Source organism: Gopherus evgoodei, chromosome 12 (assembly GCF_007399415.2).
Source record: "Gopherus evgoodei ecotype Sinaloan lineage chromosome 12, rGopEvg1_v1.p, whole genome shotgun sequence".
Lineage (NCBI taxonomy): Eukaryota > Metazoa > Chordata > Testudines > Testudinidae > Gopherus > Gopherus evgoodei.
In genome coordinates, this window is record NC_044333.1 from 33,972,344 (window position 1) to 33,988,623 (window position 16,280).

At 45.1% G+C, this 16,280-nt stretch overlaps 1 protein-coding gene across 1 annotated transcript; it reads right to left on the reverse strand.

Annotated features, from left to right (window-relative positions):
• Positions 1 to 14,857, reverse strand: MPHOSPH6 (M-phase phosphoprotein 6). The gene is made up of 5 exons (XM_030581768.1): positions 14,601 to 14,857; positions 5,582 to 5,694; positions 4,329 to 4,419; positions 1,390 to 1,487; positions 1 to 944 (listed from the first exon to the last, which is right to left on the reverse strand). Exons 1-5 carry the CDS (start codon positions 14,649 to 14,651, stop codon positions 809 to 811), a joined length of 489 nt encoding a protein of 162 aa, XP_030437628.1. The 5' UTR covers positions 14,652 to 14,857; the 3' UTR covers positions 1 to 808.
• Positions 14,858 to 16,280: the final 1,423 nt, after the last annotated feature.

Sequence of the window (16,280 nt, forward strand, 5' to 3'; positions counted from 1 at the left end):
GTCTTTTAAAAGTTTTTATTCAGCTTTAAGATGTGTTTCTGAAGCGGTCATTATCCTGCCATCACAGAGCTTGTTTATAAGATTGGAAAATTTTTGCCAGAAAAGAAAACCACAACCAAAGGAACATCAAACATTTTTTTTTGGACGTGAGAGATTGAGCAGATCATGATTTATAAGTGTCAAAGTGAAAACATCACCCAGTATAAATATTTAGCTTATTCTAGAAAAAAATGCTTCTATTACAAAAACTTCTCTTTAAATAGATTTTATAAAAAAAATAAAATTCAACTAAATGGATTTAATCTCTCTGTTCCTTTTTCAACTTATTTTTAGATTGCTTAAAGAAACATGTAAGTTTCTGCAGACTATTTCTTTCAATTTAAAAAGTATAAGGGGTTTCAACTTATACAGTAAAAAAAGCACTGAAAGCAGAATTGCTTTATAAGATTGGCCATAGCTCATCTTTAGTTGAAATACTTGCGTTCAATTACCATCATAAAACGTAAAGATTGTTGCTCTCAAACACACGGGATAGCCATCTTACTTATGCACAACATTTACACAGCTAATGGGCTTAGAGCCTCATGGTCAGTACAACGCGCTCAGACGGGAAAGGATGTATGACATCCATTAAATACGCCTCCACTTTGAAAGTATGTTTCTCATGAGGACAGCAGAAATTTCAATCAGAATAGACTTAGATTTACAAACATCTCTCACATTATTTGGTGGAAAATAAACACTGCCCAGTTCATGTTACTCCACCCTGTAGATAACATTTATATTAGCTTCAGTTGTGCAGTTCACATCAATCCTGGGGTTTTAAGAACATTTTCTTAGCTTTGCTAGGTCTCATGTTACTGTTCTCATCTTCATCCTGTAGCACACGCTGGTCTCTCTTTTTCAAGAATTTCTTCCTGATAGTTCCCACTAAGGTTTCATATCTGTTAAGATATTTAAATTAATACATCAATCACTATTATTCATAAAATCAAAGCAAACTAGTGCATAGCAAGTCATAAATCCTATCAGCAATACAAATCTGTGGTGCAACAGAGGACTGCCAATGTCACTCCTCTTACAGCACCCTGTAAGAGATACAGCTACTGCCTGTATCAAGATATCAATGTATTAAGGGGCCAGTTTTGCCTTCTGTCACACAGTATGGGACAGAGTAGAGAATACAAAGGTGTAGCAGAGGGTAGAAAATGGCCCCAAGTTACTTCCCCAGGACGTAATGAAGCTATTCCACTGAACACGATCTTCAAAATTCTTATTTAAAAAAATCTTGTGCACAACACAAAAGTTTGCTCTTTTATAAACACTCTGATGAGAGTGCAGCAACACATCATCTTGGTAATTTTAACTATGCCATAAAACATAAATTACCTTCTGGCCATTTCTTCATCTGATACATCAGCCTCAGCTGTATCATCTGCTTCAATTTCTTCTTTCTTGTACCTAGCGTTCATTTGGATCATTAACTTCTGAAAATGAAATGGGAAATAAGTCTAACAGTTAACTCTTTCACAGAATTTCAATTATGTAGATATTACTGATAAGAAACTCATTTTTAAAACGGACATGCAGGACTCTTTCCCCCCCAGAGTTTTAACTGAAGCTGATTTCCTATGTTTGTAGTATAAACCGAGGGCTAGGTCATGGATTTACCATGAACTGTGAATAAAAGGGAACACATAGCCGTGCTTTGCTGGGAGAAAAAAAGGGAATGAACTGTGACTGGCTGCTTCCCCCTTGCTCCATGGGCTGGTAGTGGTGGTGATTTCCACCAGTGCTGTACCTGGTGGTGCTTAGTTCCTCCTCTGTTACCCCACCTCCACAGTGATTCAGATAGCTTGTGTAGGGGAGCGTCTTTGTCCCCCTACAACCCAGCATGGCCCTGAAAACAGCTCATGACCCAGCCCTTACAAAACTTCAAATAATGAATTTTGTTAAAATTTTCCTGCATCTTAAAATTGTTCTAATACAAACACAACTTATTTTTTGTTTGCACACCAGCATGGGTGCTTAGAATCTGGGACTAGGTTTTCTTAGCACTTTTTACAATTATTGGCACTTAAGTGGCAATGCACTATTGATCGTAGGTTCTACAAAAACAGTGGATAAATCTTTTAAAAAAGTTATGTAGCAGATCTGTTTTTTCACTGTCAAGTATAATCTAGTGTATATAGTTCCCAGGTCTTAAGGGTGAGTCAAATTTAGGAACTAAACTACTTGAAAATGTTTATTTAGCAGGGAGAATGTCTGAAAAGCTTTACAATAAAATACTACTTGCATTAAAAAAAAAGCCAGTGAAAATGCCAACCATGGCGAGACAGTAATCATAATTCCCCCTAAATCACATTAGATCTGAATTCAGCATCAGTAACTTTTCATTTTAGGCAGTTATTTATCTGCAAGACACAGATTAATGGCAATGTTATTGTTACTATTATAGCATCATAGACGTGTGTGACGTTGAATAGAAGTTAAAGACACCTCTGCTCAAAAGAGTTTTTATTTTAAAGGCATGATTCTGCAAGACCTTATTCACAGGAGTAGTTTCCAGGAAACGGGGCTGAGAATTTGCAGGTATTTATTTTATTTTATTAAATTAAGCTGCAATATGATGACTAAAGATCCAGACTGGATGAAAGGTGGGAGAGCAGTGAGACTGGGCAGTTGTTTTGCTGAGCAGTGTACAGAACATGGAGGCTTTGTTCTCTGAGGGGAGAAAAATGTATAGGAATCATGCAACTATTGAGCTGTTGACATATGGGGGGGAAAAAGCCAGATATTTACCAGAAATAGCAGTTTTTATTTCCAAAATCTTGGTTTGAATCACAATGTAGAAATACATTTTATAGACAGCGCCTGCAGAAAGCACTGCAGTGACAGAAGACCAGCAAACAGCATGAACTCCTCCATATCACTTGCTTGTATGTCTTATTGCTAATCTGGAGCCATCTCTCAGTGGAGGATGGGAATTCAGCTGAGATAAATACCATGGGTGCCAACGGACGCTAGAGTGCGACATGGACATGTGTCAATCTGGGACTGGAAAGACTCATTTCATAGCCCCAGACAGATTTCATCTCTCTTGACCTGGGTAAAAGTACCTCAGAGGTGAAAGGCTCCATTTGTTCAAATGGATCAAACATACACCACACAAGTGAATATACCACTTTTCATCCACGGATTTTTTTTAATTATTAGGACCTCCTTTCACAGCTGGATAAATCAAGCACAGAGGTGTAGGGAGACTTGTACCAAGGTCACAGGGCAAACGAAAGGCAGAACCAGGAACAAGTCTCTTAAATACTAATCCAGTATCTAGGCTCTTATTAGGCAGTGTGACCAAGAGTAAATACTCCCCACAATGTTGTGTTTTCAGTGCAGAATTGCAAAAGTTTCATAAAATCCTTCAGTATGCTTTGCCTGCATTTTAATTTATTTTCAAATTCCTGCAATCAAACAGCTCCACTTCTAAGGTTGAAAACAAGTGCGAGCACAGAGAGAGGTATCAGCACATGAATTTATGACTGTGTATCAACAATCTAGTTAAAAGAGCAGCTGATTTTGCTGAACAGCAATAGGAATGTTGAATAGGAGGAAGAAGGGGAGTTGAGGTGGCAATTACCATTTTCATCCTACCTAGCGGAGCTGAAATTAGAAGCACAAAGATTGGACACACTTAGGCAATAATCCACTTCGTGCTACAAAGTATATAAAGCTCAGTTCACTCTCACTGAAGTCAACAGAAAGACACTTCTTGATTTTAATGGAAGTCACATTGAGATCTAATTCCAATTTATAGTTTTTCTTCATTACTGAGGCAGTGCATTGGTGCGATGCCCTCTGGCCAAGCGTAGTGCAGCCCCCAGTGGGGCTGTATGTCTATTCCTGGTGCCCAGGGGTCTGAAAACTCTTTCTTTATTCCCTACCCACTCCACCGGGTTCCAGCTCAGGGCCCTCAAGTTAAGTAAGCAGGATCAGGGCTCTTCAACTCTGACAGTGCCCTGAGCATCTTCCTACCTTCCCCTGGGTCTCTGCAGGCTCTCCAGCTTATTGGTCCATTCATCACCTCCTGGGATGTTGCCTCAGGGCAGCTCCTTAGTAGCTTGCTGCCTGAGCTCCTTTCTCCAGCCTGCTCACTCCTCTGGTAGCCACTCCAACCATCTGCTTCCCAGCCCTGTTAACCCTCCCAGCTGCTGTGAAGCTTCCAATCAGCAGTGGCTGGCAGTGCCTGTATTAACCCTTTGGTTGCTGGGCCAGTGTGGGGTACATACACTACATGACCCTAACAGAAGTAGAACACTTGACAGTACCTCAATTTCTGGATTGAACCCTTTAAAGGACATTCTGCCATAAAGTAGGTCTTCACATGGCATAAAGCTTCTCTCTTCTATTATAAAACTCCTGCACAACAAACAAAACAAGTATTTGTCTGAACAGTGTGTCTTAACATAGTCACAATAACCAAAGGCAAGAAAAAGCAAAACCAAAACCAAAAAAATTAAGTGTCTTAGGCCAGATCTATGTTTGAAAAAGTTTGCCGCTATACAAAATGTTGCCCCTCACCAATTCCCCTCCCACCTGAAAAACTCATCCAACAAAAAAAAACCCCACAAACAAAAACCCTCAAAAAACCAAACACACAAAACCTCACACCCTTAGGTGACATTTTTATACCAGCAAATTTCTAGTGTAGAGCTGGCCTTAGCAGAGACTGGTAGGAAATAAAATCATGTAGTTCTCTCTCTCTTCAAAGATTTTCTTTTCTCTTTTAATGAACAAAACAAGAAACAAAAAGAAGTCTGCCCTCAGGAATTATCACATACGTGTACTACAGAAGCGTTCCACCCCTTCATCCCCACCCTGCACAAGTAAAATACTAAATATCAGTAACCTTATTCACTTTAATCACATGTAATTAATTCTCTGAACTCCAGATGTTAAGAAGAGACTCTCTCTTGTTAAAAAAATTTCCCCTTTTAAAGGACAAAATAAACATATTTTTAAAACAGTTTTCTTACTGTTTATAGCACTTCTTCAGAAAGCAGGAATGGAAGTTTGTGCCCTTACTAGAAGATATTTTCCTTATTGTTGCATGTCCATTAGGAATTCTGCAACTGGATATTCATGGATTGACTCCTATACCCGCATGAAACCTTAATGAAATCAGTGGAGCTCCATGCTGAAGTCAGATTATCTCTCATGGACTTGATTGCAAGATTGGGGTCTAATTTATATGGTTTCAGCCATTTTTTTTTTTAAAAAGCAAAAGCAGCATTAAATCACCTGGTCACTAAAAAGAAAATAATTACACTGATGCTAGGAAAACATACAGATGAAGGAAAAAAAATAAAGGGAAGTAGGTCAAACCTTGAGAGTGGTTCCTTAGAATAAAATTCTGCATAAGTATGCGACACCTACCAATCTATTTTACTAATGTCTACTGGTCACTAAGAGTTACTACTATTCTTGAGGTATTTCTGGTACAGAAAAGGATTAATACACAACACTTTGCTTTGCCTCCCAGATAGTTGATATACGTAATGCAAAAATATGACAAACTTACTCCTTTTCCTTGAGTTCTGGTAAATCCAGATACCAGTGCTCTTCACTGATTATCTTCTTTTCCTCCTCTTCTAGTTGTTTTTTGGTTTCTGAATCCAATCCCCTCTGCATGAACTGAAAGAAACATGCACAAAGATTTTTCTGCATAAAGTTTCTTTTTCCCATATGTAAGTTACAATTATTTAATAGGTTGCCTGACATTGATTGTTCATACAGTATTTCATGAAGAGTTCAGAAGTTTTGCCTGACTCTCTTAAAAGTCAGCTCAACGTTAGGGCAATTGCCAATGTACAGACAGAAACAACTGCAATGTTACAATTCAGTTGCATCGCCACTTACATACCCAGGTGACCAGCACTCTAGTAATATCCGAGATAGTTTTGACTTCCTTGGCATATTACCATCCTGCAATTCCTGGAGGTTTGGCAAAGGACTGAGGAAAATTTAATGATTTCAAAGCTGTTGCTGCATACTGGATGCCAAATGATTACACTCCACCACATAAAGAGGTCAGGACGAACTGGACCTGGCTTAGGCCAGGTTAGCGTTTGTTTTTTTTACTCTATTCTTTTGAGGGCACCCCCTTGTCCTCCAGATTCTCAGATTTCATTAAAAATAAAAATAAAGTTAGTCTCTAGCCCACAAGGCTGCAAAGTGAGCCTTTATGTCAATGTTAGACCTGGTTTTCACTTCAAAATTAGGCTATGTCTGTACTTAAACCACTGCAGCAGCCCAGCTGCATCTGCACCACTAGAGTGCTTCAGCATAGCCACTCACTACAGTGAGAGCATCGAACCACAGAATAAGGATTGGGGGGAGGGATAGCTCAGTGGTTTGAGCATTGGCCTACTAAACCCAGGGTTGTGAGTTCAAACCTTGAGGGGGCCGGTTGGGGATTGGTCCTGCTTTGAGCAGGGGGTTGGACTAGATGATCTCCTGAGGTCCCTTCCAACCCTAATAATCTATGATTCTATGAATATCAGGGTTGGAAGGGACCTCAGGAGGTCATCTAGTCCAACCCTCTGCTCTGAGCAGAACCAATCCCCAGACAGATTTTTGCCCCAGATCCCTAAATAGCCCCCTCAAGGATTGAACTCACAACCCTGGGTTTAGCAGGCCAATGTTCAAACCACTGAGGTTTTCCTGTTGTTGCAGTTAATCTACCTCCCAAGAAGCAGTAGCTAGGTTGATGGAAAAATTCTTCCATCGATTTAGCGGTCTCTGCACCAGGGATTAGGTCGGTTTACCTACATCATTTATAGGCGTGGATTTTTCACACCCATGAGACACATAAATGGGTCAACCTAACTTTTTTAGTGTAGACCTAGCTACACTGTTAAAGAAATATTCACACTGCTGAGTGCTACGGTTAAGCTGACTTACCCCTCTACGTAGATGCCACTCAGAGAGGTGGATTAACTACAACAATGGGAAAACTGTAGAAAGTGGCTACACTATGACCGTAGTATAGATATGGCGTAATGCAATGCTGTTTGAGGAGTTCACAGAGAGACTGGAACAATAGCTTGAAGTTTGAGCTGCCCATTTCATCTCCATGAAGTGTTAACTCAGGTGCCCACTGAGTACAATTAAAAGTCAAAGCAGCAAAGAATCCTGTGGCACCTTATAGACTAACAGACATTTTGGAGCATGAGCTTTCGTGGGTGAATACCCACTTCGTCAGACGCATGTAGTGGAAATTTGCAGGGGCAGGTATATATATGCAGGTAAGCTAGAGACAATGAGGTAGTTCAATCAGGGAGGATGAGGCCCTGTTCTAGCAGTCAAGGTGTGAAAACCAAGGGAGGAGAAACTGGTTTTGTAATTGGTAAACCATTCACAGTCTTTGTTTAATCCTGAGCTGATGGTGTCAAATTTGCAGATGAACTGAAGCTCAGGAGTTTCTCTTTGAAGTCTTGTCCTGAAGTTTTTTTGCTGCAGGATGACCACCTTAAGGTCTGCTATAGTGTGGCCAGGGAGGTTGAAGTGTTCTCCTACAGGTTTTTGTATATTGCCATTCCTAATATCTGATTTGTGTCCGTTTATTCTTTTCCGTAGCGACTGTCCAGTTTGGCTGATGTACATAGCAGAGGGGCATTGCTGGCATATGTTGGCGTATGTTACATTGGTGGACGTGCAGGTGAATGAACCGGTGATGGTGTGGCTGATCTGGTTAGGTCCTGTGATGGTGTCGTTGGTGTAGATATGTGGGAAGAGTTGGCATCGAGGTTTGTTGCATGGATTGGTTCCTGAGCTCGAGTTACTATGGTGCGGTGTGCAGTTACTGGTGAGAATATGTTTCAGGTTGGCAGGTCACCTGTGGGCGAGGACTGGCCTGCCACCCAAGGCCTGTGAAAGTGTAGGATCATTGTCCAGGATGGGTTGTAGATCCCTGATGATGTGTTGGAGAGGTTTTAGCTGGGGACTGTATGTGATGGCCAGCGGAGTCCTGTTTTCTGAAAGAAATTCTTGCCACAGGATTCTTTGCTGCTTTTACAGATCCAGACTAACACAGCTACCCCTCTGATAATTAAAAGTCAGTGTTAACTATTTCAGTGACCAAACATTGAAGCTTCACTTCTCCACAACTAGAAAGGCTATAAACATTTATTTTTAAATTAATGCTTAGGGTTTGACATCACCATGATTGGAGTTGGGGCCTCAGACCTGGTCTACAGACAGCTTTTGTACTAGCATAAATATGTCTGTTAGGGAATGTGATTTTTTTATCCACAGGAATACCGATACCAGCCCTGGTGTGAATGCAGTTATACTGTTATAGCTTATTCCCCTTCCCGAAGGGGAATAAGTTATATTGGTATAAGCACATTTATACCAGTATAATTAGGGCCCTACCAAATTCACAGTCCTTTTTGGTAAATTTCCCAGTCAGAGGATTTTAGAAATAGTCAATTTCACGGTTTCAGATGTTTACATCTGAAATTTCATGTGTTGTAACCATGTGTGTCCCAACTCAAAAGAGTGTTGTGGCGGGGTGGGGGGATCACAAAGCTACTGTGTATGTCAGGGGGAAGGGGGTAGGGGTGAAGAACACAGGACATGTGGGGGTCATCACTTTTGCGGGGGGTTAGGGCTGGCCAGGGCCCATGGTTGGGGGGTGCTGTGGTCCCCTTCCCCCTCCCGCCAGCTCATAGTCCCCTTAAACCTCAAGTTCTTGGCTTGGAGCCGGGGAGTGGCAGGGCCGGGAGCACCCCAACCCGGAGCTCCTACCATGTGCCAGGCTCCTGCTGCTAGGCCAGGGAGGACCAGGGGAAGAGATTCTCCCAGGGCTGGTTTAGACCCATTTCCGGGAACCTCCTCATGCCACAGTAAGGGAGCGGTGGGAGCCACTGCAGGGAAAGAGAAAGTCTCGCCCCTCCCTAGCCCAGCGCATGGTAGGAACCCCCGAGTGCAGCACCCCTCGCCCTGCCCCTCCCCTGCAATAGCCAGATATCACTGGAGAGATTTTTCACAGCCATGAATTTGGTAGAGCCCTAAGTATAACTGCATTCCTAGTGGGTGTGGGGGGGGGTAGGGGGAGTAGGAGGAGGGGAAGGGGAGACAGGTGTACCTCTAACTGCACTAATAAAGCAGTACAACCTGTATTTAGACAAGCCCTTAGGCACATCCCTATCACGCTTACACCTTTATCTGGCATTAACCATGAGAACATCCAAACCTTACCAGAGAAGATGCTAGCAAAGCACAGCAGAGCATGCATGACCCTATTTCAAACGTCTGCACAATCTATTGTGACAAATCATTTTGGTGTCCCAAGTAGACAGAGCTTGGCTTGTGGATGGAAATTGGAATGTGCCACTACTTCCCCGCCCCCATACAAATATATATATAAATGGACAATCAGAAATTAAAGGTTGGTTTATCACTTTTCAGGCTATAGAAAACATTGTGTATTTTTTTTTAATTTATATATTAATTCTATAGCATAGTCTGAAAAGTGATAAGCCATCTCATTTTCACTGCTATATGTACCCATACTGTGTGAGTTTCTTAACTAAATAAAGTTTAGATTCTGAAAGAATTCAAAAACATGTCATAGCCTTCCATTTAAAATTACAGTATCTAGATTTTCTCAGAAGTGAGTAAAATGAGGGACTCTGTGGAAAAACATGTTAATCAAGGAAACTGGAATCTCAATGAGAGAAATTTTATTATAAGCATTCAATTAATGTTCATTTTTATTGATTACGTTCCTAAGAACAAATGACCTAGGAGATCTCTTGAATAAAAATATCTGGTCACTTACATTTAAAATGATAAAAAAAATACAGATTGCAATAATTGCAAAGCACATAAAACATGCTGAGTGTTTTTTTGGGTCAAAGTTTAGCCTCCATAGAAACACAGATTTAAGTCTTTGGTGAGCAGCGACTTGTAATTGTGCTAATTATTCTGCTACCTTTATGGAAAGTGAACTCTGCTACAACTGAGGATTGAACTGAGATTGCAAAACTCATTTCACTTAGTACTTTGAAGGGCTAAGGTCCCAAATACCAAGCTAAAAGAGGAACGGCACAACTAAAAAGAAGCAAACAAGCTATGAAGGCTCTGCTATATTAAGTTATAAATATTTATTAAATATTTATATTTTTAAAAAATTAATGGCGATACGGCTTCTGTGTTGTTCTGCAGAAACAGAGAGAGCATCAATCATGCCAGTGTGTACTCTAGTGAATTATGTGTTGCATTACACGACATGAACCAGAGTCCATTAGCCACTGAGCTGAGACTAATTTCACTTTGGACTTGATGCTAGATTCACAATTCCAAGGGCGATGGCTAGGTTGGTACTTTATTAATATCCCTCTCTCATGCTACTACATTTATGAGTTGGGAAAAGAGTGGGGGTAGGGGAGGATGATGACAATGGTCTAAGTTAACACCATTATAGGATATTCTTCTAGCAGTCAAAGGAAGCCTGGCCAGAAAAATTAAGTGCACAACAAAATCCAAGGCTAGGAAATATTTCAAGTCAAGCCAGGTCAACCCAATGAGGCAAGCAAAGGGAGTATTTTAAATTAAAAATATAAAGAAAAAGAGTTTGAACATTTATGATCATGATAAAGAGGCCAGCACAGATAGCTCATGGGAAGAAAGGAATTTCCAGATGGTTTTCAGCAAAGAAATCCCAGTTTTGCTAATGCAAGATTTTGCTGAAATAAGGAAGGCAGTTCACAGTATGTTCCTGGATCAAAACAGCAGGAACCCTATAGTTCATAAAACCACTGGAGACTTCTTATGGGAGTCTAAGGAGTTAGATGTTTGGCTACAAGTGAAGATACCGTGGTACTCAAGGCAGTGTTATAAATGCCATTTCACTAGGGGGTTAGCACAGCGATTTTTTCTAGTGTTTGTAGTACAACTACAAAGTGGAACTTAATGTCATCAGTTTAGTAGTTACCACAGAAGAACTATGGATTTTTTTTAGCCAAACCTTCCAATGCCATCATTGCCAGTGCCCTCTTGTTTAGTATATTTCTAGAGCGCTAACAATGAACATCTGAGAAAGCTGGAGAACTGATGAAGAGAGCAAGCGAAGCCAGAATTACCTGATACTAACTTTTCCTTAAAGGGTCAATGATATATATCTTTAAAAATTCTTAACAAGGACATAAATGACCTTATAAACCAAAACAAATAAGAAAAATGTAAAGAGACAAGCTGGGTGCATAATATCTTTTATTGAATCAACTTCTACTGGTGAGAGAGAGACGCTTTCAAAGCTTTTCTTCAGATGTAGCTTGAAAGCTCATCTATCTCATCAACAGAAGTTGATCCAATAAAAGATATTACCTCATCCTGACCATGTCTGTCTAATATCCTAGGATCAACATGGCCACATGCATCCAAGAAATATTTAAGTCAGTTAGTGAGGCGAAGAGGAACATAATTTGAAATGACAACAACAAGACAAGGCAAATTTAAAAGTGTGGCCTTGTTTATCCTGGCGAAAATGTACTGTGGTAGAAAACATGTTAACTAATAAAATTAAAATACAATTTTGCCTTTAGTGCAGACAAGGACAGTTGTGTTTAAACCCATATTAGATCGTCGTGGTTAACCCTAGGTTTCTACATGCACGTCCCTTGCCAGGTATTTTTTACCCATGACTTATGGCTCATCCATTAATTTGCTGCGCCAGGGTCTCATTTACGGTACAGGACCCAATCCCAAATCAGGCAAATTTCCACCTAGATGAGGACCCCAGGCTTGGATCCTGAATCATGCAACAGTAACAGACACTCTGAGTCCATCTCCCCTTCCATCCACTCAAAATCTCAAGGAACATTTAATCCTCATCTCTCATTATATTATTTGACCACTGTTTTCACACAGGGTTTTCCCACACTACATATTTACTACAGAATTCTTACAATAGGTTTTTGGTTTATACTGTATTTACACATTTTTATCTACGCAAATAAGCTTAGCACCCTGTGGCTTATTTTATACATTGGCTTAGTTTATATACACCACTGGTGTCTATGCCTCCTACAAGCTTGATGACATGGGTCCCTTTGCACTGACTCAGGACAAGGGCCCTAATTCCAGAAACAGCACCTTGATTCAAGCCTTGTGTCCGAGCAGGCTGGTCTGGGTGTGGAAGAGCTTGTAGCAGAGAAGGGAGTGCTGGTTATAATGCCATGTCTCTTCCCTGTTTACACTGCAAAAGCCACTTTATGATCTAGTTCTGCATGCGTTTAGTCTCCCTTCAAACATGCTCTTCTCCATGTCCTTCCAAGCCCCCAGATGCCCTCAGCTTCCCAACCCCCCCATATCGCTTAGCCCCATTTAGTCTTTTATACCCTCCCCCCATACTTCCAAGTACAATAGCAAGCAGCAATGTACAAATGCCTAGGCAGACACATAAATCCTCAGCTCCTCACCCTCAGCATCCATGCCAGCCCCCCAATTCCAATGCCCTACTCCCTATCCTCTCATCTCTGGAGAGCCCTAACTACTTCAGCTTCCCCACGGCCAAGGTCATCTCCCCTGCTACCCTGAAGAGGCATTCTTCCCCATCTGCACCACCCCTGGGAATAGTCTCCTTTCTGTGACTCCCCAATCCTTTCACAGTATGTGTGTGGGGGTGGGGCGTTTATCATAATGTGGGAGCAGTAGTTTTGGTAAAACAAAGCTTAATGTGTGTACCTCGGGGCATAGGTCAATTTAAAACAAAATCTTTTTCTGGCTCTGCGACCCCTTGTGACCACCCCCCACCCCAACATGGGAGGGCAATCTTTCCCTTTGTCATCCCAACAGGTCTCATGTCATATACAGAATCTTCCCAAATCTCTTCCCATGAGCCCCAAACCCCAGTGCAACTAGCCCTTCCTCCCCTCCAAGCCTCCTAAATACCACCCCCTACTCCATCCCTACATGCCAGGCCTTTGCCTTACAGTCCCACAATCCACCCAGGGGGCACAAGGGTGACCAAACAGCAAGCATGAAGAATTGGGGCAGGGGGTGGGGGTAACAGTTGCCTATGTAAGAAAAAGCTTAAAAAATTGGGACTGTCCCTATAAAATCCAGACATTCAGTCACCACCCCCAAGCCTTGCTCCCTAAGCCCACAGCCCCAGCTCTGCCACCAGGGTAGGCTCCCCCAATCACCTCTCCACCTGGGAACCACCACCCCCACTCCCTATCTAGGGGGACAGCTTATCCCTTAGCCCCCCCCACCTGATCCCAATTCCCCTCACTCCCTCCCTGACAGCTCCCAGCTCTCCCCATTCCCTGCTGCTGCCAAACCCTCCCCAGGGGGTATCTTGCTCCATACATCCCCAATACCCGACCCCAACCCCCCCCCATTCTAAGCCCCAGCTCTCCCCACAACCCCCATCCCGGCCACCTCTCCACCCCATACACAAGGGGCAGCTCTCTCCATGCACCCCCCACTCCCTGCCCCAGGGCCCCCAGCTCTCCCCATAACCCGCATCCCCTTCCCACCACATACACAAGCGACAGCTCGCCCCATACGCCCCCTCACTCTCTACCCCAGGGCCCCCAACTCTCCCCATAACCCTCATCCCCTCCCCATCCCATAAACAAGCGGCAACCCGCCCCATACACCCCCTACTCTCTGCCCCAGGGCCCCCAGCTCTTGACATAACCCCCATCCCCTTCCCACCCCATACACAAGCAGCAGCTTGCCCCATACACCCCCCCACTCTCTGCCCCAGGGCCCCCAACTCTCCCCATAACCCTCATCCCCTCCCTACCCCATACACAAGCGGCAGCTCACCCCATATACCCCCTCACTCTCTGCCCCAGGGCCCCCAACTCTCCCCATAACCCCCATCCCCTTTCCACACCATACACAAGTGGTAGCTCGCCCCATATACCCCCTCACTCTTTGCCCCAGGGCCCCCAACTCTCCCCATAACCCTCATCCCCTTCCCACCCCATAAACAAGCGGTAGCTCGCCCCATACACCCCCTCACTCTCTGCCCCAGGGCCCCCAGCTCCCGCCATAACCCTCATCCCCTTCCCACCCCATACACAAGCGGTAGCTCGCCCCATATACCCCCCCACTCCCTGCCCCAGGGCCCCCAGCTCCCGCCATAACCCCCATCCCCTTCCCACCCCATACACAAGCGGTAGCTCGCCCCATACACCCCCCCACTCCCTGCCCCAGGGCCCCCAGCTCGCCCCAGGGCCCCCATCCCCTCCCCACTCCATTCCCCCCCCACTCTCTGTCCCAGGGCCCCCAGCTCCCGCCATAACCCCCATTCCTCCCCCCCACTCTCTGCCCCCGGGCCCCCAGCTCCCGCCATAACCCCCATCTCCTCCGCATCCCCCACTCTCTGCCCCCGGGCCCCAGCTCTCCCCTCCCCCGGGGGTAGGCTGCCCCACCCGCGACCTGACATCGCTCACTCCGATCCGCCCCCAACCCGCCCGGGCTCCCAGCGGCGGCCCACCCAGCGGCCTGCTGCTGCTGCCCCGCGCTAGCGGCCTCCCCCGCCGGCGGCCGAGCCGAGCCGAGCCGCCGCCTCTCACCTTCATGCGCAGCAGGTTCTTGGACAGCTTGGTCTTCACCTCCCCGGCCATTGCGGTGCCGGGCCTGGGCCGCGGGCAGGCCCCGCTCGATCCCCGCCCTCTCCTGCTGCAGAAGCCGGGCCGGCAGCCACGCACACGGGCCGGGAGCTGGCGAGGTGGGCAGGACCAGATTTCCGCCCAGGGGCCTCTGCGGCCGGACTGGAGCGGCAGGCGAAGCAGGGACGCGCCTGGCTCAGCCCAGCCCAGCGCGCCCCACTGGCCTGGAGCCGCTTGCACCGGGACGGCGGTGTTTCAAAGCGGAAGAGGCCCGCGACACGCGGCGGGGGGGTCACATCCCATAGAGGGGCAGGGCCCCCCAGAGCCTGGCTTATGCACGGGGACAGGGAGTGGGGCTCAGACACGGGGAGACACCCCGCCCCCCCCGGCAGGGGTAGGGAGAGGGGCTCAGATTCCTTCCTCCCCCAGCAAACTGCCCTGAGCCTGGCTCACGTGGGTGGGGGGTGTCTCATCCCATAGAGATGTGGGGCCCCCCAGAGCCTGCCATAGATATGGGAGCAGAATTCAGGCACTATGTGAGGTGGGGAGACACCCCCCTAGATCCTACCTCACATAAAGAGGGATAGGGTTGCTGATTTGGGTTGGACATATTCCTGGAGGTTTCATCCCATGGCACAATCTTTAATTAAAGATTAATCTTTAATTCCTGGAGACTCCAGGGCAATCCTGGAGAGTTGGGCTCAGAGACCTCAGGACAGCAACCCCACCAAACCTGGCTCATGTGAGGGGCACAGAGATGGTATACTGGGGGGAGGGGGGGCTCCAGACCCACATAGATGGACTGGAGAGCCTCAGAGCCTGGGACATACATGGGTAGGGGTATGGAGAGGCTTACACACCTTGGGGACAGGGACCTACAGATCCCAGGTCACATAGGGGAGGGGCTCAGACCCTCCGAGATAGGTAAGACCCCTCCAGAACCTGGCGCACATGCAGGGTGCAGGGAAAGGGGAGGTCACACAGCTGTCCATGGGGTGCCCATAGAGCGTGGCACATACATGGCTGGGGAACGTGAGTCGGACAGGTGTCTCTGTCCCTATTCTTCCCGAGTCCTCCTGTGATTCACTCCCATTTCTCCATTCCTGTTGTTCCACCCCTCCCCTCCCACATTCCTTAGTCCCCCTCCTTTTTCCATCCCCATAGCTCCTAGTCCCTTTCCCTCTATTCCCACCTACTCTCCCACCCCAAGTACCCTCCCCTCCCAGCCAGCATTTGTTTATGTAGTTTTTTTTTTCAAAACACAGTTTTAGCACCTTCTCAACATTCTGCTGTACTCAGATTACATTTCCCCAAATAAGAATTCTTATGTGACAGAGGCAGATTGGAGCAATATTCCTATTTTTTTAAAAAAAACTTGAGATTTCTGCCCGGAGCTGGATTCAAACCTCACAGTACCTGGGATGCTATTTAGTTTTAATAATTGTTAGAGTCCCCTCAGAGCCACCCAAGTTCTAACGGTGATAATTTTCCAGACAGTTAGCCTGTCTCTCTGCATATACTCAGTGTACTCCATTAGGATTACAAATGGACCCACAAGCCTTAGCGTGCTACAAATGGACCCACAAGCCTTAGCGTGCCTAGCTGAAGAAGCAAACTCTTTTTCAAAGAACATTTTAATTTATC

Excerpts from the sequence above, each read along its gene's own strand:
- MPHOSPH6 (XM_030581768.1), bottom strand. The coding sequence starts at position 14,651 with ATGGCCGGGGAGGTGAAGACCAAGCTGTCCAAGAACCTGCTGCGCATG. Across the intron at positions 4,420-5,581 it reads CCAGAACTCAAGGAAAAGGA|GAGTTTTATAATAGAAGAGA; the intron begins GTAAGTTTGTCA and ends TTTGTTGTGCAG. Across the intron at positions 945-1,389 it reads GATGAAGAAATGGCCAGAAG|ATATGAAACCTTAGTGGGAA; the intron begins GTAATTTATGTT and ends ATATCTTAACAG.